A 26,340-nucleotide genomic window follows, 5' to 3' on the forward strand; every position below is an offset into this window, starting at 1 on the left:
AAATGGTTTTAATTTTTGAAAGAGGGAACTCATATTTAAGTCATAGGGTGCTTAATTTGAGATATATCAGACTTCTTAGGGGTAGGGCTTTTAGGAATTAGATTACTTAAGAGCCCTATCAAGTTTAATTACAATTTTCATAGCGAATTAATATTGCAAATAAGCGTAGTAAAACAGTTATTTTTTCATAATTCGAAAACTATATAAACGGCGTTAAGTTCTTAGACATCTCTTAACCATACTGAAGTCCCTCAGCCATGAGATCCAACAAAGTCGTTTACCTCGCCTTAAGCTTAATTGTAAGTTTTTTATTTTCTTAAATATTTTTACATATATCCTATAATTTGAAAATTCTCTTAAGCTGCTGGAAATCTTTGCACCATTCAAAGTGCAAGCTTTTAAAATCGATCTCGATGTGATTAACCAGTGCTCCGAAGTGGCTTTAAAAGCAGTAAGCACCTTGGCCGTAAGGGTTATACCATGTACTAGGAAATTGGCAAAATGTGCACAATTTACACCAATGAAGACCAAGGATCTTGATATTTCCAATTTGGCACTTTTGGTCTATCAATTCATGCAGAAAATCGTTAACAGCCAGAAATGTCTGTTGATCTCGTTGAAGGAAGCTTACGAAGCTGTAAGCCCACACGTAACCCCATTGGTTGCTATGAAATGTAATCCATTTTCATAAAACGAAAGCTTAAATTTAGCCCAGTTAAAACGATTTCTATGAAAAACCAATTCAAGAATCGATAATATATATATGCAGAAATCTAGTTATTGTTTTCAGAAGTTTATTTTGGTAAAGCTTAGAGATGAGATATCTTTTATTTATCAGTTATATGTCGATATGATATAGACTCCATAAAAGGATCATGAGAAATAAATTAATGAGTAATTAAAAATCCACGTTAAAAGTGACTACGATGGGCTAAGGATATTATTATAACCTCAGCAATATTTGATTTTTCTAGAGGCCACATAAAACACAACCATTCCGTAGAACATTAACCTAGAGAAAAAGAGCTCCTTACAATGTTCCTTCATCTTTGTAAAGCCTCCATTGTGCTAGAATTTTGAAATAAAATCACATATGAATAATTTTTATGGATAAGATTTATCGTTGGATAGGGGAAAGGTGTTAATACTGATAAGATATATAAAATCCTTAAGGAAGAAAACATTTTTTCACTTAAAATCATTTAACCTTATCAAAATAAATCCGGATAAATTCGTTACGTATCTGGCTTTAAACCTTTTGATTAGGCGTGAGAATTTAATTATCCTGAGGCCTATATATAGGGCATAGTACCAACCATAACCCAAAGTTGGGTGTGAAACCATTTTGTGGAAAGTACAAAAACGTAAGCTCCAATGAAACTGATTACAATCGGACTAGTGTTCACCCTGCTGGCTGTAAGTACAGACATATAAAACATAATATTTTTTAAAAGAAAATTTTTTAAAAATCCCAAAATAGGTCGTTTTTGTAGACCAAACCAATGCTGATGTTTCAAAATGGGAGGAATGGTTGGTATGCGCCCGAATTGGTAGCAAAGCGATTGGCAGTCTGGTCAGAGAGTCCATCCCAGCTGCTCGCAATTTGATCAACTGTCTTGACTTTACTCGACCAGATAATTTGGGTGACGGTTATCTACCAAGACTGAAGGTATTCTATGAATTTCTTAAAATTGGTGCCTTCAAAAAGTCCAACTGCCTGCTAGTGCCCATGAAGGTTACCGTGAAGCTTCTTAGACCCTTTATCTTTGCACTTGAGACCAATAATTGTCTTGTTGCGTAAATAACCCTTTTGCTAATATTTAAATAAAGTACAGCAAAACATTCTTAATTAGGTGTTACTTTTTTGGGTTTAAAATTTTAAAATGGTGGGAAAACTTGAAATTTTTATATTTTACGTTTAATGATTTTGTGGATATAAAAACTGTATTTTAAAACCAAAAATGTAGAACAAAAATGTATTTTACTCGTAAACCATTGTTTTTTATGTTATATTAAGTTAGAATATATATTCTATGTAAATTCTTAAAGGCATATCATAGAACATAGGGCAAACAGGAACTGATGCATGGCATTCCAAATTGAATTTACTTCTAATCCCTAAGTAATATGAACCCTAAAGGTTAAGCTATTAACGTGTGACTAAAGACTTTAATGGTACTTGCGAGTATGAAATTGAAATTATGAAATAAGCCTATAAATAGGACAGCCCGTCTCATTAATTTTTCAAGATTTTTCCGGTCATAATCATTTGCTGAGCACGGAAGAATGTGCGGAATTAAAATCACATTTCTGCTAAGTCTATTGGCTGTAAGTAACTTCAATATATCAATTATCTTTCATAACATAATCCCTCACTAGATCTACTTTGCCCCACGGGAAATAGAGGCCCAGGCCACTCTAAATGACGATTGGAGCACGTTGAGCAAATGCACTCAGGTGTGCATTGGAACATTGACCAGTTTGTCCATCAAAGTTATTCCAACCGTCTACGAGCTGAAAAAATGCTCTGGGTTCGATGTCTTGCCTCCATCAACTGGAAAACGAAATATTACATGGTACTTAAAGACCACTTACGAGTTTTTCAAGAAAATTGTTTTCGATGAGCCACAATGTCTGCAAGGACTTCTGACCAAAATTGCTCTGACAATCAAACCGTTTGCAGAGCAAATAAACGAATTGGGTTGCCTGGATGAGGCTGATTATATCATTTAAAAAGCAACGTACATACATTTTTCTTAAATAAATCGAGAGCTATAGATTGTCTCAAATTTCAGTAATAAAATTATATTTTTACTTAAAAAATATATATAGAAAATGTTCAGCGTAAAAAGCAAGGCGCTATCATAGGAATTTAAGTTATCCACAAACCTTTAAAATTAACAGAATTTTTGATAACTTCTTTGAAATAAAATCTTTTCTGCTTAAATTATTTGTGAGATCAAGGCCATTAAATTGGTTAGATTTAGCTACGGATTGGGTCTGTAGCTTGGGAAAGTGATTAAAAGGTGGAAAATTGATCATCAGAGATGCTCGACGGCATTACTAAACGGATTATCCTGAGGCCTATATATATAGGGCAAGATGTCCGAAAGGCCAACATAGTTGAGTCAGAGAAAGTGCCGGAAAAAGAAGTCCCAATGCATTTGATTAAGGTTGCCTTTTTGCTGACCTTCTTGGCCGTAAGTATAATAACCTTGAATAGAATTATTATTATTTTTTTAACTCCAAAACCCTTTTAGCTATGCCAAAGGTCGCAAGTTGAGGCTGCAATAAGCACGGAAATGGACCATCATCTGCGGTGTCTGGAAGTGGTGGCAGATGTTAGTGCCCTAATGATTGAGAATTCCGTATCGGCTATAAGAATTTTAGCCGAATGTGTGAACTTCAAACCGAAACTTCATCTTACCGGCAGCTTCGTTCGATTTATTAGGCTGGCCCATGAATTCGCCAAGAAAGCGATATACGACAAGCCAGATTGTATTGTTCAGACCTTTACCAATGCTGTCGGACTAATCAGACCGCTGATAACCAAGTTTGACAGCTTGAATTGCTTTGATGATTAAAATAAATCGCTTAACTTAAAAGTTTCAATAAAAATTCAAAGCATATCGAAAGTTTGCCAGGCTTAGCAAACTTTCTCCCTTCCTCTTAACTTGCTTTATATTTTATTTTCAAAAAATAGAAACTACAAAAAGATGATAATAACAATCATAAAAATTAAAAATTTATTTAACGAATTACATTTCAGGTGATTAACTTTTTCTTGAGATACAAAATTCGATTTATTTTCTGTTCCTCAGACAGAATGAGTATAAGAGTAAGGAGAACTAAAATAAAAAAGGTTTAATTAAAAAAAAAAATTGTTAAAAAATTCAAAAACTTACGCCAACGTAGAAAGAGTTTCATTTCGAAGTTTTTCTTATAGACAGTTCAACTTGTTTATATAGTAAAACCTGCCAAAAATCGTGACTGTTTAATTTTCGATAAAGCCTAGGAACAACAATTATATGACTGTAATCTTGGCCAGAAAACGTGACAAAGTTTAAGATTGTGACTAAAAATAAAAGTTACACTTGCCAGGTAATCCTCCACTTGGCAGCAGCACCTGCTAAGTAATTACCTCAATTCCATGGTCGAAATCCTTTCCATTGTGGCTATGAAATTCCATGACAACAAAAGCTGGCCACGCTCAGTGATGCAAATCCCAGACAGAATGCCATTGCATAAGCTCCAACAAGCTGGCTAAGTGCTTCTTCTCGAGAGCAAGAGGATTTTGGAACTGGACAAATACGAGCACGAGTATAGCAACTTTTGGGAGGCTGCACATCCATACCCGTAGATCTGTTGTAATTAGGCAAGATGTCGCTGCCGTTTTGCCATTTGCCATTTGGCCACTGGTTCCCCCGACAATACCATTTTATTGGATTTTGTTGGCGGATTTCTCTCTTCTATCTTTTGGTTTTAACCATCTTGTTTCTTTTTTTTTTTTGGAAAATGAATAATTCAATAGTTCGGCAAGAGGAGAAGCCTGGGGTCTATGGGTCTTGCTACTTCCCAACCGCGCGGACCATCTCGTTTGCAGCCATAATTGAGGTCAGTGAAATCAAATAGCTTGGACCAAGTGGTTAGCACTTGCCCAGCGGTGTGTAGACGAACTGGACTTGGAGCTGGTTGGCTGCTCCCTTGGCTCTCGAGTCGGCTCCACTTTCAATGGCCAAAAGCGGCCATGGGATCTTCCTCGTCGTCGTTGACGGTCGTTTTTGTTTCCGTCAGCCAAAATCACAGCCACTAAAAATAGACAACAATTAAATGTAAATCAATTGCATTGATTTTCTCTCAATATACAGTGGGTAACACTTGCAAGTAAAAGAGATAGTGAAGCGAATAAAATTAATAAAAATACAAGAAGGATATATAGCATTATAAAAAGTTTGTGGTCACAAAGAGCTTCTAACTTTATTTTAGAGTCAGAAAGTATTATCCAAGTATCCAATAATCTGATTAACATCCCAATTACAGTTTAAGCACCTTTCACTGTACTTGGCAAACTCATTAGCCAAACTCCTTGACATTGTCCCTGTATCCGCATCCGCTTTACTTGCCAAATTATCGGCTATAAAAGCAACCGTCTAGCTTGACCAACGTCAGACGATAAAGTACCTCCCGTCCGGTTCTACTGCCAGTTTCCAAGAAGGGGTCCACACTCACTGTTGAGATCAGCACAATGTTCGACTCAAAGATTAGGGTGCCCAAGTACGACTCGGAGGCGTTCGACAATGTCGAGTACGAGCTGCAGATGACGTACACCCTGGAAACGGATCGCAGGATCATGAGCTTCTACGATGCCATGTGGGGCATGGAGGTGTCCGGCGGTATTGATCAATTCGAACCGCTGACCATTCTCAATGTGTCACCCACGGGATTGGCAAAGAGAGGCGGAATGCGAGTGGGTGATGAGATCACGCAGATCAACGATGTGCCAGCTCTGGAGATGACCTTTAATGAGGCTTTGCAAATGTTCCGGAAGAATTCGCGTTACGTTCGCGTTTATGTGAGGGGGTAGGTTAAATTTTTAACTAATTTTCATAACTTCTTAGCTAATTCTTTATCTCATTTCCATTCACAGCGATGATGATGCCCCCGGCGAGGAGGATTGGACCTGCGATTGCTGGTTCAAGCCCAGGAAGCCCTGGCGACGCGATTTCACACCCATTCAGTGGACCTTCCCCTGGAACGATCGTCGTAAGCCCGTCTACAAGGAGTCCAACTGCTTCATGGTGCCTAGTAAAATGGAGGAGAAGATTCGGGCGAGGCGTGCTGTCACCTCAGCTGTCCACAAGAAGGACGAACTGGCTCCACACACTCGCTCCCTGACGCCTACTCCTAGGCCCAAGAATCAACCTGGTCCAAATCTTCTAGAGACTGTGCTTAGACCACGTGGACCACCGCCAAGGGATTAGGATTGCGATTTGATCCGTAAAATGAAGCTGGCCAAGTCATATGGTTTTGCAGGCAGTGCTGAATCCGCTGCAGTGTATCTAGACCGTTGAGGATTAGTTACTTATAAAGAAGGCAGGCAATGGAAGTGCCTCAAAATAGCTGGGAAAAGATTTTGAAGAATGTTCTTATGAGAACAGTGTCTTAATCCTGCCCAGAATTCAGCGGTTCATTTAGTTTATGGAGAAATTTTATATTAAACCATAACTGGCAGGCATTTAACTTTTGAAGTGCCTTGGCTTGGAAAATTGTTCTGAGAGAACTTTGTCCTAATGCTGCCTAGAAAAGCTAATATAGTAGATAAATGAAACTTCTAGAAACTGATTTCGAAGATTATTTTAAAAGAATATTGTCGAAATATAAACTTTTAACTAGGAATGTGTTAGATGAAGTTAATAAACCAAAACTAGTTCTGAATTTAATATGCCTTCTAGAATTTTTTAGGGAGGATAAAAATGTCTTTACAAAAAATGATCTCAAGATTGGCTAAATCTTTCTTAACCTAATTGATTCGTAAAAGGTCTTAAAGCACCGTCACAAGTACCAAATCAGTTAGTTCTACTCACTTCATTAAACGATTTAGCAAGACGGTAACATTACAACCAAATCTTAGCATTTCTGTTCTATATTGGTTCCGGCATGAGGCTTGTTTATTTGGTGGCTCTTTGTAGCCACTTTCTTCTGAAAACTCATGGCTATGAAACTGACATAGCTTATCGGATCTGTGAAGATAACACCTACACTGGTTGCCATGACTTTTGCCGCAGGGGCTGTAATGGCACCGAGTACAGTTGCTTACATCGCTGTCATAAAGGTTGCGGATGTATTCAAGCCTCAATCATACGGAATAACGGAGGCTGCCGGAGGTTGGTGGTGTGTGAGGCGAATGAAAGGGATTCTGCATCGCTAGAAAACCAGGACTATGCCGGAGACTATGTAACGGATTGGTGGCATGACGAGGAGGCTATACGTGAAGTTGCGGAAACAATTGTAGAACATCATAAGGTTGATGAGCCGCATGAGGATGCGCTGCATGATAAACCAGCACATGATGAACCGGCACGTGATGAACCGGCACATGATAATGATCAGGGACATGCCGCTGAGGGAGCGATCGTTGATGATCATGGTGGAGAGCTGAAAGAAGCGATTGAAAAAGGGAAGAAAATCGTTGCAAGTGGGTAGTATCCTTCTTTCTAGGTTTATAATGTTTGATTTTTAAAAAAAATTTGAATAAGAATAAACTTTTTAAACTTTAATTATGGCTAAAAGAAGATTACTAAGATCTCAGTGAGCTCTATCAAACAGCTGTAATTAATAAAAGTAAATACATTAATTATTGAATTAGCAGAAGTGCATAAGAGCTTCAGGCTGCCTAATGAACAAATATGGAAAAGCGGCTAACTTTAATTAAGACGCCACAGGCACATCTGCCATTATTTGTCTTTATGGCTTTCAATAAATAATACTTACGGATAAATTATAATTGCTTGCTTATTTATGATATTAACTAACAGAGTTCAGCATTTATCCTTATCCCTAGCTTGATTTGTAATGAAAATTAGTAAATTTATTTATGAATCAATAAATAAATTAGCTTAGCTATATAATTACAAGCTACACGACATTTAGTCACTGTGAAAATCTAAATTTCTCTGCAAGACTCTCTCTGCTTTTCCCTTGAAACAACAAATTGCTAATTGCTGCTTTGAGCAAATTACACATTCATATATATATATATATATACATACAGTCATGAATCAGAAATGTTGTGTTGGCCAAATTAGAAGGCGGCTGAAATGCAAATCGAGCAAATCTCGTCTCAGTTAGCTCCAGTTTCCGTTGAGATGTGGAGCAACTTTCTGCAGAAGGCTTTATTAAGCATATAATTCAATTTTCATTATTCCAAGGATAAGTAGAAGAGGGGAGTGGATGTTGCTTCGCTCCTTGTTGGTTTTCCAGGATACTCTAGAATGTTGGCCTCCAATAACAACACACAGCATGCGAAAGCACAAGCAGCATTATGTTCACTGAGGAAAATTTCTTAAATTTAAATAAAATGGTTAAAAGGGGAAAAGAAATAGGTATTGATTTAAAATCTAAGGAAAATATTAAAGAATTTTTGAATGTAATATTAAAAAGTATATATATTTAGTAATAAAGTTGTCTTAATTTTCTTTTAGTACCTTCCTAGGCTTGAACCAAAAGAAACCAGGGTCTTTCTGGCGCATTTAATTGAATGAAAAGCACTGGATTCCGGCCTGATGAAGTTCCTAACCTTAACGTGCTGGTTGAAACCATTTCGCAGGGAGGATAAAACGAAAATGGCAAAACACCGGCAAAAGAGGGTTAAAAGGCACCACAATGCTGATGCCAAAGCAAACGGAATCGGAATCGCAATTAATATTAATTTAAAACGAATATCAAACGAGAAAGAGGTTGTTGTAGTGGTTGCCAGGAAGGGAAATAAAAATGGAAATTCCGCGAATGAATTTTTAATTGGCGAACGAAATGCCGAGGGAGGAAGTCAACTTTGTGCCCCTAATGATGACGATGATGAATGCGATTTTTCCGTTTTGACTTTCCGTTCGAGTGGAGTTTTGATTAATGCCTTAATCGAAGCGAAAATGATTGAAATTGAACCATATTTCTTCCCTCTCTTATATATATATTTATTTTTTTCTCTGTGAGAAATTCTTATTTTGCAAGGTAATGGCAAAGATTTTCACTGGTCGTTAAAGTTTTCACTTTTATGCAGCTGATTCAGCGATAAAGTTGCCGTGACAAAAAACTAATTTCATCCTAATCACAATAATAATAGTGGGGCTTGGCCTGGCAACTTCACCCAAATGCAATCCATGAAGAAAATCCATGGAAAAAAAAAGAAGGCGACTGAGAAACAGGTTCGCCTTTGGGATTGAGTAAAATTTTCCAATGCCGATGCCGATGCCGATGATGATGATGATGATGCCGAACATGCTGTAGATGTCGTGGGAATCTTGGCCAGCCAAAAGCTGAAAACTTGTCAAAGCGAATGCCATGGAAAATTAGCAAAAATCATTGCAAATCAAATGGAAGACATGACTAGCCACATAGAAACTTTGAAACTTTTCAGCCGGCAAGCAAACGTCACAGATTGAGTGCCGTACATCAAAGTTCAAAAGTGTCAAACGTTGTTGCCACCTCCTCTGAATTCCCCCGGATACGGAGGAGCCCACTTTTGATAGGGAGTCAAGAATGGGAACACACTCCAAAACTGGTCGAATGAGCTGGTCCAGAGCTTAGGCCAATTTATAGTTTGTGAGTGTGTGTGTGTGTGTTTGTGCTTGTGGTGCCGGGCGACATCGATGCTGTTTTCCCAATGCCATCAGCTTGGACGCTTTAAAAGTTTCCTTCTTCTGCCTCAGTCTCGGCCACAGACTCTGTGCCCCTTCCATCTGCACACAGAAAAACACAATCGAAGTTTTACAACTAGAGCCATAAACCACAAAAAGCCTTAGTTACTACTTGAAGTTGCAAACATTTTTTAAATAGTTTTATGGAATTTTCGGTTTTTCATTAAATATGTTTGAAGTTTTAGAGAAGAATTAGTAATGGCTGTGGAAATTATTAGCTGAATTAAAGTAATAAACTTAAGCTTTTATTACTTAGTTTTAGTTCAGAGTTAGAGTTTAGAGATCCATTTACGTATTAAAAATAAAGTGCATCTAACACTTTCATATAAAAAGAAAATCTCATGTCATTGTTATTTATCTTTTCTCTTGGTGTGATTTTCCCCTGGTTTTCAGCTGCTGCATTTTCCCAATGTTAACCAGCAAGGTCGTGAGGTGAGCTGTGAGCCCAGATCTGGTAGCTGGGACTATCAACTTGGACAAACATGAGAGTACGTATACGTTATGGGCTGGCTGTGTATTTGAGGAGGCGAGGGAGGCGGGGCAAAGGGAAACTTGAGCTGTGTCAAATGTGGGTCAATCTTAAGCTAACCAAATAAACGATTTGTCCGAATCCAGGAGCAAGTCGTGCCGTAAAGAGGCCAGATGAGATTGAATTGGTTTTGAAGTTGGGAAAAAAAAAGAATGCAGAAAACCGAAGGAAAATGTGGAAAAAGTGTAAGGACAGATTATTTGTTTTGATAAGGGCTTGCGAGGAAAATTTAAAATCAGGGACACTTTTGGGTGGAGATAAGGCTTATTGATTTTGTAAGTTATTTATTTTATGAGCTTGATAATAAGAAAGTCTCTGATTAAAGGTCTGATTGAAGGCAATATAAGTTTAACTGCAAGAAAGGTAATAACTTTTGCAATTTTAATCAATACAAAACATAAATTCCTTTTTAATAATTAATTTAAGAAAATTGAATGGAATTCATGTAACTCGCTGGAATATTTGATTTATTCATCATGCACACTTAAATATGGATTAAGCTGCATCCTTGCCGCAGTTGTAACCGCTGTCATCGAACTGCAACAATTGTTGGCTGCGACTGCACTCTTCAATTTTCATCCACTCCGCCTGGCAGCCCAATAAATCCTGAAGCCCCTCGATGTCAGCTCCAGGGGCCTGGATATTCTGAATGGCAGCAACTCCTCCGGGTTGACAGCAGTCGGAGAGGCGGGCGGGCTTTTATTTTCCTTTCTTTTTTTTTTTGCCTGCTGCATGAATATTTCATGAATGCCACTTCTCACAAATAAAGTTGTTTGGCAGTCACATTTTGTTGCCGCCGATGTTGCTCTCGATGCTCCCGATGCCGCTTCCCGTGTCAATCAATTCATGCAGACGAGAGATCCCTTGACTTTGGGACATATATTCATGCCGAAAACCCGCCTTTTAACCTTCCCCCTCCTGCCACTGGTCAACGCTTTAACATTACGCATACGTCGCATAAGCCGTTGACTAAACATGACATCAGGGGAGGCGGGGCAGTGGGCGGCCATAGCGAAACATTTTTATCGCTGTCAGGAATTCACACAAGCAACAGCAGTAACAACAATAACAACAGCAACAACAACGGGGGCAACAGCAACATCAAGGAGCAACATCAGCAGCAACAGCAGCAGCAACAATTCACTTTGGTCATTAGCATAAGAGGCGGGGGAATTTCGCCGGCCAGCTATGCTCTTAATTACACATTCCTAATGTGGGTCATTCCGACCCCGAAAGACAGCCAGTGGATAAGCCAGTAGGAGCCGGAAATTAAGATCCATCAGGGCAACGAGTCACAGATTAAATATCGTGAAGATGATGTTTCATTTTGCGAGAATTTTCTCAGCTAATTAATTGCTTTATTTTTGGGATTTACGAATTTGTACTGCTTTGTAAACTTTTTAAGCCTATATCTTTGGAAACTTAAGAAACTAGCTCTACAGAGTTTCGGTAGTTTTACCTCCAACAATTGTTCTTTGCCCAACTTAATTAACTCTGTTAGATTCTCATATGTGGGCATAATGCATTTAATTGGCTAAAAGATATCGTGACTATACAAAATTACTATAGACAGAGTTCAGAAGTGTCATGAACTTGTCACCTACATTGACAGTCATCGACAAAAGGTACATCCTCGTATCAATCAGCTTTGCATAGAAGTACTTAACTCCCACTCGGTGCATGTTGGGTACAACCACTGTCCCTTCTTCATGTTTTTCTGAAAATTGTTCTGCAAAGCGTTGCTATCCGGTATTTTTCTTGAAGGATAGAATTTCGCAACGAAATAGGTTAATTTAACATTTAAACCGAAATTAAAACCAACCCTGGACTACTAAATCATGTTGCCAGTTGGCCAAAAACCTTCATCTTAGTGCACTTCATTAACGCCATATAAATGGATTTTGGCTTGGAAAACGACTTGAACTCTGAACTCTCGCTGTTCTCAAAATTCAGGTTCCGACGAACGCAAAATTAATTAACGTTGCTGCAAACTTTTGCCACTACAATCTTTTGTCATAGTTTTCCCCACCAGTTCCATTTGGTGACCCTCCAAAGAGTTTCCCCCACTATTTTCTACACCCCCCCTAAGTTTTCCAGAACGGAAAAATGTCACGCAAATAACAAAAGCAACGTTTCAGGAGTGAGCAAACAAAACTTAAAACTGGCTGGCAGCCATTTTGTGCAAAGTGTTTCAGTCCGATCCACTGCATCCTCTTTTCCTTGCTTTTTCCCCCCCTAAAAAAACGAGGATATTCCCCGAGGACAGCCGGTCATTTTCCCTTCTTCTTCTACTTTTTTTATCCCACGAAAAGCGGAAAACGGGCGGGAAATTCCTTGGCATTTGTATTTTCTTCCGCTGGATCTTTACATCCTCTAGAAGAAAACGCACAGGCTTTAATTATTTTTTTTTTACCAACTGTCCTGAGTAACGTTTTAAGCGGACAATTAAATGTTTAAGTGCAAGAAAAGAAAAGTCAAGGAAAAAGAAAAAGTAAAGGAAAAACATTCCCAAGGCATAAATCGCTGGATTTACAATGCGAGCAATGCAATTGGAGCAATTGCTGCGTTTCATTTGCTTCACCCGCGTGTTTGTTTGCTTGTTTGCTGGCTTGTTTGTTTGTTTGTTGCTCTGTGTTTGCCACCAAAATTGAATTTCTCTCTCTCGCTGAGCGGAAAACAATAAACAAGTCAAGTGAAAAGGCGACAGAGCGCAGCGCGAGGAAAGAGAAAGAAAGTAAGAAAGATGAATGGCCAAAGAGAGAGGGAGAGAGAGAAGGAAGCTGGCGGCAGTAGGAAAGCCAAGGTAACCAAGTTGCGTATACGCCACGTTGCCCCCGGACTCGGACTCACTTTTGTTTTGTGCAGACTTTTGAGGAAAGGGGTAACCTGATTTGATTAGCGGTTGTGTAGGATTGAGATTGGAAATAATAAGTAAAGAAATAATATATAGAGCCAATTAAGAAAGTTATTAATTAGATACTTTTTACCTTTAATATTTTTTATTTTTTATTCATTAGCTACTAATCTTACCTCTTAATCTCAAAATAAGCTTGTACTTTATGTGTAACTTAGTCTTAAATCCCCATACAGAGGCAGTTGCTTTAAAATTCCCTTTTTTTAGGGTATCTAAATAGCCGCCTTAGCAAAAGCCTTTCTTATTACCCTTCTCCCTGGAGCTTTTTATTTTTCTGCTTGCTTGGTGTCGCTTTTCTTGGCACATTGTTTGGCCGAAACGGAAGGAAACACTTTCATTATCACTTTGGCGGTGCAAATTTATGGCGTCAGTGGAGCGAAGCTGAAACTCCTGAGAGCCAAGTGCACGTATTACACCGATATCGTCGTGCGAGGAGCGTGCAAAATGTAAAGTAAAGCGGCAAAGCGATAAAGGTATTACCGCGAACGGTTGTGCAATCTACCGCACCTCCCCCTGTCCAATCGATGTCGACTTTTATAGTCAATGTCTTGGCGGGATTACGGGTTCAGTTCAAGTCGAACCATGGTGGCTACCATTAGATTACAGTTTTTACTCCCCTTTCGTGGTAATATCTTGGGTGAAGATACTGAAGAGGCGGTAGAAGAAATTACCAAACAGGAAGTATAACTTTTCTGGAAAATTCTGGCTTTAAAATGACTGGAAAACAAGATCGAGTTAGTCCTAATGGTTATGGCTTGAAAACTTCTTCTATTTTATCTCATTAACCCAGCTGTTTTCCCTTTCATAACTATCAAAGTTTTCTTCGTTGATTTTCTTTCTTTTTCTTAGTCAACTGAATGACTTAGCTTATAAGACAATTAACATCTGCTTTTCTTTCATAAATATTATCATTTCTTAAGAACTTTCATTACTTTTTATACACTTTTCCTCAACCAATTGAATCATTTTTGCCAGATAAACTATTACCCCTATTTTCATACTTTACTTCTTAATAGTTTTCAGTTTTTTTTTCTATTTTCCTCTATTACTTGCCTCTTCTCTAGCCATTTCCCTTGGCTTGTTTTGGCCCATTCTGTCGGTCGTCAGCCGTAACAATTTGCGGAAATTAGCCAAGGTGTTTTATGGTCATCACCATCGGACTCACTCCTCCGTATTACAGTCATCGGATGAAGGAGCCGTGGCACTTCGAAGTGGTTTGTTGTCCGGCAATGTGAAAATGTTTACTTTTTCTTCGGTTTGCTTTTCCAACACTCTTACAGTCCCTATCCTAGTCGTTTCTGAAGAGCTGCCTTTGGGGGCTTTTTAATTGAGGTCTAAGCTGTAATTAAGCAGCTCGGCCTTTTGCCATGTGCTCTAATTCTATTTTTGCAGTTTAATGAAGTCCTTGGCTGCAGGACGTTCCATCGCTCGTTCGTTCGTTCGTTCGTCCTTTCGTTACCTGTCACCTGGGCAAATTGGTTGGCATTATTCATTCACTGTCCTTTAAAGCTCTGGCCCAGACCGGCGATACAGGCTGCCGGCCAGCCGTTGTTCTGACCCGGCTTAAATGCCAATATATCACTGGCTAACAACGCCGCATGCCATGTATAAATGTTGGCAAAATGATAGGTGTGAAGATATTTGATATGTGGAGGGGGAATAAGCCATTAAATAGGATAACAAATCTTGGGTTAAACTGTAGTAATTACCTAAAAATATGTTAATTATTATTGATAATTATATAATAAGTCAGTAATAGATGTCTTAGAACATCTTAGAACCACTATTCCATGAGCCTTTACTGTATAAGACCACTGCGCCATGTGTTGGTGCTGTGGAGTATAACATGGATCACACACACGTGTCTTCACAGGATACTAATTATGATTGCGGTGGCATGGCAAGGACATTGAAGCGTCTGCTCGTCCTTGCACCTGCATCAGCCTGATGAGTAAATATCTGTGTGTGTGTGTCTATGTGCATAAGCTGATGCCACTGAATGGGGAAGCTTTAAAAGCATTCACACACAACTCCAATAACTGACGTCCGTAGTGAAAGGATATACGTTGCTTCTTTCTGAGGGGATTTCAGCTTGAGCTCCGAAGTGAACTATTCCAAGAGGCAACTTTAATCTGCTTTACCGCTGGCTAATTAAATTGTAATCTCTCTCCAGTTTTTGGCTAGCTTCTTGCTGCATTTTCTTTTCTTTTCCAAGGGGCTTTTAGAAAAATTCACTGGCTGGATTTTAATTAAATGAAATGTAGTAGGAAATGCAATTTTGCTTTAAGTTTGTTTAAAGTTGGGTTATTTATTAGTGATTTTAACTAAGACTAAACTATGTTCTTTTCAAACTAAACTTAACTTTAAGTTTAACTCATTTCACTGAAATATTTATGAGATTGCTAACTAAATCCTGATTAATTAACTCAAATTTATCCATCGCTTATCTAACTTAACCTCCGATTATCGACTTTGCCCCGGAATAAACCCAATTGGGCTGAAGAGTATTAAGCTTTAACCTTTTTTCCTACTACTTGGCAGCAGTTCAAACACCACCCCAACGATAACCCCCGGGTATTTCAATTTAACTTGGTTACAAATCGCAATACCCCGTCCTCAGCCCTTTTGCAATTCAATAAAGAACTCACTGGCAGAGTCGGGGACCATCATAAATTTTCGTCATCCTCAGCTGCACCTTTTTGGGGCGAATACATCTTACCATTTACCCAACATTTTCCCACACTCTTTCACCGCAAAACACCTGTACTGCCACGCCCCGCTCCTCGAGCCATTTGTCAGGAAAAAGGAGGTAGTTTTTTTTTTTTTACTAGGAGGATGAGGATGAGAAGGTGGTTTCCAAATAGGAATAGCTGCCAAGTCATGTCACTGCCTGCCTGCTCATCTACATACACGCAGAGATCCTGCGCCAGGATACAAGCCAGGCGAAACTCGTATGCGAAAATACCTTTCGTGACTTGGTGCCAACTACGTGTTGGGGATACCTATATTCCCTTTCCCTCCCACCCCTCTACAACTCCCCATTCGCGACTTATATTTACTGTTTTTCAAATTGCACTTTGCAACTTTTGGCTGCCAGCGTTCTTTTTTTTTGCCCCGTCCTAGAATCAGACCAGACCAGCACCCCTGGCTTTTTGCCCCATGTGTTTATGGCTTCTTAATTGTGTGTCCCAGCCAAAAAATAAACTTTTTTTCCCCATGGTTTTGTTCTTTTTTTTGTTTTGTTTTTTTTTGGTTTTTATCAGACATTGACAGTTTATGTTAATCTGGGCTGTCGACGGAGGGTTGCGGTAAATATCCGTAATCAGGTTGATATTAATATTGATTAATTACCCGTCATGTTTGCACATATTCCTACCATGAATATTGTTTTTAAAAATAATTAAAATGTTTTTCCTTATTCAATGCCCGATTGTTGGGCATAATTAAGCAGCTTAATTGAGCATGAATGGATTGAGCGCAACTATTGATGGAATGATTAACTGGGATGAAAGAGGACACTATGTAACGCTGAATTGATTATGGAAGTGGAAATATATAATGGGGAAAAACAACTATATTTACATATTTAATTACATTTTTAAAGCTAAGGGGAAAGTTTAAATAATGTGAAACAAAAATCAATAAAAAAAGGTTTATTGCGAAAGATTAGCATGCCATTAGGGTTGGTTTAGGCTTTTAAATACTCTTGGGAGTATTTAACAAACTATTTTTAAAGCATTTTCCATATGCATTCGATAATAAAATAATTTCCTGATATTTAATCTGTGCCAATACACACCTCAAACTTGAGCTACCGCCTTACACCCTCATCGGTTTGAATATACGTTTTAATCCTCTCGGCTTAAATTTTGAGCTTGTAGCTTAATACCCAGTAGGATCAAATCGCTTTGCAGTCTTGCTTGTGTTGGAATTTTAATTGGTTGCAAAATCAATAATCAGCAATGCGGCATAAACTATTTATGTGTGTCAAACCAATTGCCAGTCCGTTGGCGGCCCACAAGTTAAAGTCCCTAAACTAACACAAATACCGCTTAAATATAAATACAAACATTCACACATACAAATACATTTCACAACTTCCGCTCACTCATACCAGTGAAAAAACAAGCTGAACTTGAGTCAAGAGTTATGCCAAGGCAAATTGACTTGAGGAAATTTTTGCTGCAAAGTATGCAACGATTTTCGGCACTCTATTCGTGTTTGTGTGTGTGTTTTCGTATGTTTTTTGGGGGTTTTAAAGGGGGTGTTAAGGGGATAGGAGGAGGAGGAGGAGTAGGAGGTGTGTCTGCAAGCTAAGCCGAGTCAAAATCTAATTGGATTTGTGCTCACTCAATGAACTGCAAACGAAAAGTGTTTTATATGATTATTCCACTGGGAGCCTCCGGGGACCCGAGAAATGAACATTTTTATTTCCATTTTGCACTTTCCATAGTCCATTAAACCAAAGTGCAAGTGTTTGCAAAATATGAGCGTCAAGAAGTACAGAGAAAGAAAACTGGCTTAGTTATGGGAAAGTGATTTTGAGATAAGGGTAAAGGTCAATCGAGAAGAGTTACCTTATGGTCTTAAGTTTGATTGGAAAATAGTCTTTCTTTCGTGAAAAACACTTTCATATCTTTTTTTTTGTTAATCGTAAGTTTTTAAAAAAGATTATAAATATAATTTATATTTCCTGATATAAAAATCCAAATATATTTGTACAATAACCATTTCCCAAGACATTTTCCCCATTTCCCAGTGTATCTATTAAAATATATATTTTCAGGCCCTTGTTGTTCAGCTTTTATTGAGCGCTCTTGTGAAGGCGACAAAATATTTGCCACGCGACATTTCCAGCAATTAGGCGTAGAAACACGTAGCCAAGAATGGCGAAGCGGAATCCTCGGGCATTCTTCGGAAATGGAGGGTTTATCATAGTGCAAATCGAGCGGCGGCAGCTGCTGAAGGCGAACCAAAAACGAAAAAAGGGAGCAGCGCCTGCAATCTTTAATGAGACGGAAAGCGAGCGCCAATCGCTGCAATTAAAATTAATTACAGTATTTGTCAGCTTAGCCGGGCTAACTAAACTAACTGGCCACCAGTATGGTGGCCAACTAGCAACCTGGCTTCAGGATCTCCATTCAAAACCAGTGAGGAGGGGAAGCTCGGAGTGTGGGAGAACTGCTTTGATTGCAATCGCGATCGTTAATTAAATGTCGAAAGGAATGTTGTTGTTGCAGCTTGTGTTTGTGTTGCAGATGTTGTGGTGGCTGCTGTTGGTGCCTCCTGTGCGTAAAGATCAGCCAAAATGGATAAGGGCCCAGTTGCTCTTGCCGTTGGCTATTTATATCTGCAGCACGTTGTTGCACGCAATGCAATGTACATATAGCCAATGTTGCTGTTGCAGCTATCCGATGTTGCAGCAGTTACTGCTGCTGCTGCTGCGGGCATTATCGCCCTTGATCTTGGCTAAATCGAAATCGCCGGCGTTGCGTGAAGTGTTGCAAATGAGTTTTTGTCTGGGGCGTGCATTGCATTTTCAATTGGTCGGCAAATTGGCAGCGCCAACGAAAACAGCGCAGCGCCATCAAATCAAAATCACAGGTGGCACAGCTGTATTGAAATTGGCTTTTTAAAGTCATTTGGTCAGTGAACCACTTAGGTAAAGTTATAGTTTGGAAAGAGTGGAAGGTGCACTTAATTAATATATATATCAAACTAAGTCATAATAATTACCTGTAAGTGAGTAATAATCAAGCTGATGTCTAGCATGCAATAAATAATTTATGTTCTTCATGAAAGTTTTAAGGGAACTTCTTCCAGCAATTATAAAAAGAGAATTCATTAGACGCAAGTTTAATATTTATAAAAAGTTGAGGAATATTAATAAGTCTTAAACTAAGTATAAATATTATTATTTTTGCCATCATCTTCATGACATTGACAGTAAAAGTACTTAATATCACACTCTTTTCCACTCTCTCATAAATATTTACAAAATAGTTATACTTGATAACCATAGTTTGCTTGCCCATATATTGCCAATACTTGCAATGCAATGCCATTGTACGTTTGTATATGGCCAAATGCAGTTGTATAAACAGAAACTTGAGCTATCGATATATATATATATATAGATATAGATATATGACAACAAACAGTGGAAAAAAACTTGAGACTCGTTTTTGGGGCCAAGAAAACTTTTTCGCTGCATAAGAAAAACTAATGAAAAATGCAGCGCAGAGGAAAAAGTTGATTGGTGTCGTCCTCGCATTTTCCTCTCGCATTCTCTTACCCGAAAAAAAACTTGGCCATGTTTCAATTGAAAGAGCCAAACAAAACCAATGAAAAGTCCATAACGAACGGACGGGAAAATGCGGAAAACCGGGGGGAGAGGTGCTAAAGCGAAGCAATTGAAAAACAGCTTCCGTCGGTGTTGCAAATTGACAATTTCGTGGTCCGCTTTTTTTTTTCGTTATTCACTTTTCGATTGCCGTGTCAAATGCAAAGAAAGTTGTTAACAGAAAGTCAATGGAATCAGTTGTCGACGAACTTATAAAAAAAACTTTAATTAATATTGATTATTGATCGGAAAATGCTGGTTTGAATTTCGCAAGACAAAAGATTGCGATTTGAATTCCCTTGCGGCAAAAACTGTCTTCAACTATATCAACTGCCTTCAACCCCCCCACTCAAAACAAAAACAACAACTCCAATATGCAAATGAGCCACGTGCATGCATGCAGATTTGAAGATGGCCAAACGACAAGTGCACTGACCAACACGTGCGAGTTGCGTTGCGGTTCGAGTTGCCAGCCGGCTTAGGAGCGGCGAATGTGATGATCGAACTAGGTTCGATGTTGCCATAGTGATGAGCAGTTCAGCCTGAGGATTAGCTAGGAAAAAAGGTAGTAGAAATGGGTGTACGCTTGGAGATATTGTCATTTTAAAAGATTTTTAAATTGATATAATTATTTTACTTATTACTTATGTTACTAATGTTATTTAAATTTTATAATTATGTGTCTTGCAGTACCTCTTAGCTTAGTTTCGTTAATATACAATGAGTAATATGGAATCAAAAGCAATATAAATCTAATTTCATAAACTATTTATGTTGATTGCCAACTGTGTTTTGAAGTACTAAAAACACTAAAAGCGTAGACCTTCTGCGAAACTCTTATCCAATCGCTGGCATTCCCCATCTTCTCCCTGGAGCCCCATAACCCATTAGGGTGGACCACTTTTGCGTTCCCCTATTTCAAACTTCATATACCATTTGCCGTATACGGGCTCATTTGTCATTCACAGGCTGGAAACAACAATGTCTGGGCCAGCAACAAAGGGTCTGGGCACTGTGCGAGATTGTGTGTGTTTGGCTTATCAGCGAATGTTTATCAGAAGGAAAGAAATGACCCACACAAACATACCACCCCCATTAAGAAACCCATCGAACTTGGAACTTACAACTCGAACATCGAACCACGAACTTGTTGGTATCCACAGTTGCCGGCTAAAACACAATGGAAAAACTTAAGTCTTCAGTTAAATTCAGTCGATTTTTGACCGTTGAATCAGCTGGTTGCGGTCGGTCTGTAAGTGCGAGTGGGAGAGCGCGCGTGCTAAAGTGAATCCGTTGCATTTCTCTTCCTCTTCCACTCTTCACACCTACGCAGAGGTGTGTGTGCGCGTGTACAAGTGTGCGTCTGCCCATATGTGTAAATTAACACAACAACAGCCAATGCAACAACAACACAAAATCACAGTCAGCTGTGAAGTTTCTTTGAATGTGTGAAATCATATATGCAAATGGCAAAAATAAGCAGAAATTACAAATTAATAGTGTGAAATTTTCATATACAAATTAAAGCATGCTAATCGAAATAGCTCAAAAAGCAACTGAGTAAAATCAAAGTATTCAAAATAAAAAAAAAAAATAAAAAAACACAACCACAACACAAACGCAGAAGGTTATACATGTATGTGTTTATTTTGTGAAATTTGGCAAACGGAATTGGAACTTGGGAATTTTTGACAGCAGAATCAAGGAGCGAAAAGGAGAGCAGGAAGCGGGGTAAGTTTGTATAGAAATAACGGGAAAGGAGAGCTTGGCAATTGTTGTAAGCACGCGACCCGGCACTGCCTGCCTTCTCATTCGCACTCTCATTGCACCTGTCACTCGCCCTTTCCTACCCCGTATCTCCCTTTATCCACCCGCTGGCGCCATCTCTTTCTTTTGCCTGACAGCAGATCAAACAAAACATTCATGTTTGTTGTGTTGTTGTTTGTTTGTTGTTCAGTTTTTGCCTTGGTGTTCGTGCACCGTTAGCTTGGGCTGACATTTTACAATGCTTCCTCTTCTTTCGCCACCTCTTGCTCTTATTCTTGTTCTTGTTCTTGCCTTTGCTCTTATCTTAGTGTTAGTATAAGTCTTTCCATCAACTCCCTTCCTCATTTTCAACGGGCTTTCGACTATGTCTGCGGACTGAAAACGAAACAAAACAAAAACCATACAAAACATAAATATGCATTCCGTCTGAGATAGCTGCACATAGGGAAAATGTTGCGAAAGAATTTTCTTAGATTTTCTAAAAGGTTTCTAGTTTAAGAACTTGATTTTGAAAACTTTTTTTTTCAAGGAGAGATTTCGAAAGAATTAATACAAATTTTTTACCTATAAACTTAAAAAAGAAGTTTGAATAACAGTGAACAGTATTTTACAAACGTCTTCTATTAAAAATTCTAAACTACAGTCGTAATTTCCAAGAAGAAATCTTTTTTAAATGAGAATTATTTAAAAGATTTTTGGTTTTGTGTTGTGACTCAAATTTAACATGAAAAATGTTTCTATTCAAGATAAGTTTAGTTTGAAATTTAATTAAAAAATGTGGAATTTATACTCCATAAACTGTGTTTATCAAAACAAAAAATATCATATATATATACAAAAAATGTTTATAACTAAAAACGAAAAAAAATTCTCTTTCTTAAATCTCAAAAAATAAAAGATTTCTGAAATGCAACTTTCTTTTCCCAACTTAATTAAATAATTAAAGCTAAAAATAGATATGCGTGACTAATTTTTGTGGTTTTCCCTTAGTAATGAGCTGGATTAAATTAGCTTTGCTATACTTGATTAGGGTATAACATGTTCTTTGCGGAAAAAATCGAGGTTTTGTTTGCAAATTACTTTTTATTGGGCATTTCCTTGACTTTGCTGGCTCTTCTCGTCGTTTTGATTTTTTTTTTTTTTGGAACTTGCAAAGAAAAATCAATAAATTTCATTTGATTTTTTATAGTCGCCTTCTGGTGGTCGTGTGGCAGCTGTGTCTGTGTTTGTTTTTATATGCGTGTATTTGTGTATTTCTCCACGAGAAAAACCCTTGAATGGGTCCGCTTTGTTTTTGCCTTTGGCTTTGCCATGGCAGCACTTCAGCCACCTCTTCAACTCCCACTCTTTTAGCCTGGTTCTCTCTCTTTAGGTCTGTCTGGCTCCGTGCGTTTTGCCGGCTTTTTGTTTTGGTTTTTTTTCTTTTTATTTTTGCCTGCAAAACGTCTCTGGCCTAGAATCAGAGGCACTAAAAGCAAAAAGCCAGAATTTCCCCTTTTGTTATTAATTATCAAAGACGTTCGTTAGTTAGACCCGCCTAGATTAGACAGTTGATTGCATGGAATGTGTATTGGTGTCATGGCTAAAAAGAGTGGCTTCATTTTATATAGCCGTATAATTAATCAACAACAAAGTTTTTATTATATTTTAGATAGTAATTTTGTTTTGGCATAAATACGAACCAGTTCAGCTGGTCAAGTATTATTTTCGACTGGTTTGTGGAGGAGACTGCCGTTGCAAGTTGCTCATGTTTTTAGAAATAGATTAGATAAGATTAGATTGCAGTAGATATCTTTTGGTAACCGAACGTTATCATTTATATGGGCAAGACATCATTATGGAATATTTTGTTAATTGAATAAATATAATAACTTTCATCAAGGAAGACAAGAGGCATATTTGCTGGCAAATATTATTTTTCAAATATGGTATTTGGCTAATTTAAATGTTGATATTTCTTTACCTATCAAATATTTAGCAACCTCAAGAAAGAGCTGCCATTTAAAACTCCTTCAACCTTCAACTTAAAGATTTATTAGGCCTGATGACAATGTCTGGCTTTCTAATATCAAATCTTTCTGACAACCGAAGTTTTACGGCATAATTTGGACATTCATAACATTTTTATTAGCCTTAATATATCATTTTCCTAATATAGCCATTTCAATTATACCAACTCCCAGTGACAAGGGAAAATGTCGTTTGTTTTAATGCCTGGCGAGACCCCCTTTTTCCTCTCCTATGGCTTTCCTTGCCTTGTATTTTCATTTAATATTTGCTTAATTTTATAAAAATGAACCTTCATCGCTGTCACTTGTCGTTTTTTGCCTGCGACGACGTCGACGACGAGCTCTTCGTTTAATTGCATTTCCATTTTCATAAAAACGGGTTTCAGGTGAGAAAGATACCTGAGTTCAGAGGTCTTTTCGGCTCTTTGGCTCGTTTGATGCTTGGTTGCATCATTAAGAAGCAGCAACGGCAATTAAATTTAATTATTTATGTCGGCCAGTGGCGTTAGGGTGTGCGAGAGTAGAGTATATAAAAAGAAGGGTAAAGGTTGGGCCAAAGGTAAGACACAAAGATATAGGGGTTGGGGCAGAAGAAGGGGGGCCCACCTGTGGTCAGGCGGCAAAAGTTAAAGCTGTTGCCATTTATGTTAATTTTCAATGAATTAATCACTCCGCATATTAGCATTCCTTTTGACCAGGCTTACATCATGGCCCATTCTTTCTTTGTTTATGCCATCCGTGATAGTACGGCATTTAGTTATGGTATAATATCGAGCAGCTGCCAGCTCTAAACTTCCAATTCTTCTCGTACGGCCTCTTCTTCTTTAGAATTTCGCACGTCTGCACGTTCTCTATTGGATGTATAAGCAAAAAAAAAAAAAAAATAACACAAGAACTAGGGAAACAGTTTAGTTGGCAGCAAAAAAAAAAAAGAAAACGAGTAAAAAACAGTTGTCAAAATGTGGTACATGGGAAAAAAAGAAGAGAACATTATACAATATTCTTTGTCTTGCAGCTAGCTGCACGTTTTGGCTTCGTATATCGAATTGCAATGGCCCAAAGCTGGTATCTAATGTACGGAATGTAACAGGGATTGATGGGCGTTCTCAGGGCGGGTGGATCAGTTGTCAAACGGAACTGGTCTGTAGCACGTTCAAGTACTGATAAACTCAACCTTAACCCAGTTTGGGTAGCACTCTTGATAAGTTTTGAGAGCGGATAGATGGAAGTATCCAATTTGGACAAGACGGCAGAGTGGCAGGTGGTTCAAATTCGAGTAGGTGATACGAGTTTGTGACATTTTTACGGTAACTGCTTCCTTCAATCGAGAGGATTAGATTCGGAAAACTGGTTTTTTTATTATTGCTAAAGCTTTAAAGCATGTTTTTTGCTGTTCTTAATCTTAGAGTATCTCATTTTTCGCTTAATAGTTGTTTATTTTGATATTCAGCTTTTGTTTATGCAATTATTCGCTTATCAAATTGCCTTATTATTAACTTGCTCCTTTACTATTTTCCTTTCTAGTTTTCCTTTTCCTGTAATCTGTTTACAACTGACCTACTAATTTATCTCTACACGAAAGTTGCTCCTTGGAAGACTTCCCTTTTAGCAGAAAAGCTCAACTTCTGCCTCGAAGGAAAAGCAGAAGATCTTTTGTCAAAACTTCCGCTGTTGCTGAATGTTTCGGGTCTTCTGCTGATTTCGGTTTTTTGTATATATTTTACGATGTTTTATGTTTTGTTTGTTTCTGGTTGGCCCCTTTATAATTCAGCTTCCTTTAGCTGATAACAATGCAGAACAAAAAACTTTTTAGCAGCCTTTTATGCACTCGTACTTGCCACGCACACACACACACTGTATATACTTTCATTCATCATGATGGGGCAAGAGAGTGAGTGTGAGCAACGCAAAGTTGGTGGTGGAACATTTTGGCAACTGCTTTCAGCTGGTTTGCCTTTTTGGCTCTTTTATTGTTTGCAGCTCCTCTTAAAAGGAGTGCGGAAAGTCTGACGCGTAATTCATTACTTGTTGAGGGTTCGTTCTCTGGGGTCTTTAGCTGGAGCTTTTGTGTTTGTTCTGGCTTAGGCTCATTTCTCTGGACCTTTTCTCAAGAGCGTTTTGCGGAAGTTTCTGCTGCGATATCGCACGAACTATTTGTATTTCCTCAGCTTGCTCATATATTTTACTAGCTCTCTCTGGCTCAGCCACTTGCCCCTAATCTATCGGACTTCCCTTCTCCTTTCCCCTGATTTACCCCGAAAGTCTAGCAAAACGTAGACCAAGCGGGTAGAAAATTGTGATAAGACATTTCTTGGTTTTAGTTTTTTGTATATACATTTCCGTTCACTCTTCACTCTTTGGATAAAAATGAAATTATATAATTCTTTGTCATATTATTTTTATCGGATATTTATGCTTTATATATAGAAATGTTTTTTAAGTTAACTTCAAAGGTTTTTGACCTGTTGGGCCTCTTTCGTGGAAGTTTTCGTATACAAATATTTAACCTACTCAAGTACCTTGAAGAATACTTATCCGAATGCCTGGTTTTCCTCAGGGCAGTCCAGAGAATTGCTGAGGATTGAATAAAAATGGTCTTGAAAATACCTTGTAAAACCAAATAAGGAAAGCTTAAATATTTTGTTTAAAATTATTTGTATTTAATCCAGCAAAGTGGTTTGAAAATTATATTTCAATCTCCTAATCTCTTTAAGTAAAACCCAAAATCAGCTAAAGATATTCACTTAAATATCTGTTAGGCCCAACGCATAAATTTATGTTAACTAATTTGGTATTCATAAGTTGGCAAACGAGTATTCCCAATGCGAGATCCTTGGGGCTATACAGCCCCAAAAATGAATACAATGTTTAAGCATTATGTCAGGCCCACATGCGAAGGCTTTCTTCATAAATTCATAAAAATTTCATACACACACACAATCATAAATACACCAAGAGTTTACATTTTGGCATAAGGGGGGAGGCGAACCCTTTTGTTTATATGATAATGAGAGCTACTGCGCCTCTGGGCTTTGCGATTTCTGTTGATTCCTCGCAGACAATCTATATTTTCGTATGGACCTCCTCGTATATAGCCTATTTTGGCCAGCCAGAATTCCTTTGCCTTCCGTTTGGGCCCAAAGCCATGACATGACATGTGGCGGGCAACAAGCGGGCTGCTGGCCAATTTATGGCCATGGATACTATAAATTGTGGCCGGGCTATTGATTTGCTGTTGCCATTCTGCTGCTGCGTGTGCTGACAGTTGACAGTTGAGTTACAAGGTCATTAAGTGGGGCAAAGGGGGGGAGTAGTGTGGGTGGCAGGCAGGAGTGTATATTGTCCCGAATGCCCCCCGTACTCGC

General features: G+C 38.3%; 7 protein-coding genes and 1 long non-coding RNA gene across 9 annotated transcripts in view; 7 read left to right on the plus strand and 1 right to left on the minus strand.

Annotated features, from left to right (window-relative positions):
• Positions 1-60: 60 nt before the first annotated feature.
• LOC108112719 lies at positions 61-776 on the plus strand. Its single transcript, XM_017222954.2, has 2 exons — positions 61-299; positions 362-776. Exons 1-2 carry the CDS (start codon positions 258-260, stop codon positions 689-691), a joined length of 372 nt encoding a protein of 123 aa, XP_017078443.1. The 5' UTR covers positions 61-257; the 3' UTR covers positions 692-776.
• Positions 777-1,334: 558 nt separating this feature from the next.
• LOC108112440 (accessory gland protein Acp53Ea) lies at positions 1,335-1,849 on the plus strand. Its single transcript, XM_017222285.1, has 2 exons — positions 1,335-1,416; positions 1,481-1,849. Exons 1-2 carry the CDS (start codon positions 1,375-1,377, stop codon positions 1,799-1,801), a joined length of 363 nt encoding a protein of 120 aa, XP_017077774.1. The 5' UTR covers positions 1,335-1,374; the 3' UTR covers positions 1,802-1,849.
• A 303-nt stretch (positions 1,850-2,152) lies between these two features.
• LOC108112425 (accessory gland protein Acp53Ea) lies at positions 2,153-2,814 on the plus strand. Its single transcript, XM_017222268.1, has 2 exons — positions 2,153-2,328; positions 2,380-2,814. The coding sequence occupies exons 1-2, from the start codon at positions 2,287-2,289 to the stop codon at positions 2,731-2,733; spliced, it is 396 nt and encodes a 131-aa protein (XP_017077757.1). The 5' UTR covers positions 2,153-2,286; the 3' UTR covers positions 2,734-2,814.
• Positions 2,815-3,138: 324 nt separating this feature from the next.
• On the plus strand, positions 3,139-3,673 carry LOC108112326 (accessory gland protein Acp53Ea). The gene is made up of 2 exons (XM_017222155.1): positions 3,139-3,200; positions 3,261-3,673. Exons 1-2 carry the CDS (start codon positions 3,159-3,161, stop codon positions 3,582-3,584), a joined length of 366 nt encoding a protein of 121 aa, XP_017077644.1. The 5' UTR covers positions 3,139-3,158; the 3' UTR covers positions 3,585-3,673.
• Positions 3,674-3,717: 44 nt separating this feature from the next.
• LOC108112327 lies at positions 3,718-4,769 on the minus strand. The gene is made up of 2 exons (XR_001772643.2): positions 3,906-4,769; positions 3,718-3,848 (listed from the first exon to the last, which is right to left on the minus strand). It is a non-coding gene; the product is annotated as an uncharacterized LOC108112327 (long non-coding RNA).
• A 393-nt stretch (positions 4,770-5,162) lies between these two features.
• LOC108112206 lies at positions 5,163-6,440 on the plus strand. The gene is made up of 2 exons (XM_017222022.2): positions 5,163-5,580; positions 5,648-6,440. The coding sequence occupies exons 1-2, from the start codon at positions 5,246-5,248 to the stop codon at positions 5,979-5,981; spliced, it is 669 nt and encodes a 222-aa protein (XP_017077511.1). The 5' UTR covers positions 5,163-5,245; the 3' UTR covers positions 5,982-6,440.
• A 74-nt stretch (positions 6,441-6,514) lies between these two features.
• On the plus strand, positions 6,515-7,331 carry LOC108112207. The gene has a single exon (XM_017222023.1). It carries the CDS (start codon positions 6,658-6,660, stop codon positions 7,201-7,203), a length of 546 nt encoding a protein of 181 aa, XP_017077512.1. The 5' UTR covers positions 6,515-6,657; the 3' UTR covers positions 7,204-7,331.
• Positions 7,332-20,398: 13,067 nt separating this feature from the next.
• Positions 20,399-26,340, plus strand: part of LOC108112554 (putative polypeptide N-acetylgalactosaminyltransferase 9) — a 62,363-nt gene continuing 56,421 nt past the window's right edge. For both annotated transcript variants that reach the window (XM_017222499.2, XM_017222500.2), the window contains exon 1: positions 20,399-20,930. The gene's annotated coding sequence lies outside the window, so the exon portion shown is untranslated. The remainder of the gene's footprint in view (positions 20,931-26,340) is intronic.

Source organism: Drosophila eugracilis, unplaced genomic scaffold (genome assembly GCF_018153835.1).
Source record: "Drosophila eugracilis isolate 14026-0451.02 unplaced genomic scaffold, ASM1815383v1 contig_90, whole genome shotgun sequence".
NCBI classification, from domain to species: Eukaryota; Metazoa; Arthropoda; class Insecta; order Diptera; family Drosophilidae; genus Drosophila; species Drosophila eugracilis.

What these genes read in the sequence shown, in the direction of transcription:
- LOC108112719 (XM_017222954.2), top strand. Translation starts at nt 258, where the DNA reads ATGAGATCCAACAAAGTCGTTTACCTCGCCTTAAGCTTAATT. An exon ending in ACCTCGCCTTAAGCTTAATT is followed by an intron (nt 300 to 361) that starts GTAAGTTTTTTA and finishes AATTCTCTTAAG; the next exon opens with CTGCTGGAAATCTTTGCACC.
- LOC108112440 (XM_017222285.1), top strand. Translation starts at nt 1,375, where the DNA reads ATGAAACTGATTACAATCGGACTAGTGTTCACCCTGCTGGCT. An exon ending in TAGTGTTCACCCTGCTGGCT is followed by an intron (nt 1,417 to 1,480) that starts GTAAGTACAGAC and finishes ATCCCAAAATAG; the next exon opens with GTCGTTTTTGTAGACCAAAC.
- LOC108112425 (XM_017222268.1), top strand. Translation starts at nt 2,287, where the DNA reads ATGTGCGGAATTAAAATCACATTTCTGCTAAGTCTATTGGCT. An exon ending in TTCTGCTAAGTCTATTGGCT is followed by an intron (nt 2,329 to 2,379) that starts GTAAGTAACTTC and finishes ATCCCTCACTAG; the next exon opens with ATCTACTTTGCCCCACGGGA.
- LOC108112326 (XM_017222155.1), top strand. Translation starts at nt 3,159, where the DNA reads ATGCATTTGATTAAGGTTGCCTTTTTGCTGACCTTCTTGGCC. An exon ending in TTTTGCTGACCTTCTTGGCC is followed by an intron (nt 3,201 to 3,260) that starts GTAAGTATAATA and finishes AAACCCTTTTAG; the next exon opens with CTATGCCAAAGGTCGCAAGT.
- LOC108112206 (XM_017222022.2), top strand. Translation starts at nt 5,246, where the DNA reads ATGTTCGACTCAAAGATTAGGGTGCCCAAGTACGACTCGGAGGCGTTC. An exon ending in GTTCGCGTTTATGTGAGGGG is followed by an intron (nt 5,581 to 5,647) that starts GTAGGTTAAATT and finishes TTCCATTCACAG; the next exon opens with CGATGATGATGCCCCCGGCG.
- LOC108112207 (XM_017222023.1), top strand. Translation starts at nt 6,658, where the DNA reads ATGAGGCTTGTTTATTTGGTGGCTCTTTGTAGCCACTTTCTTCTGAAA.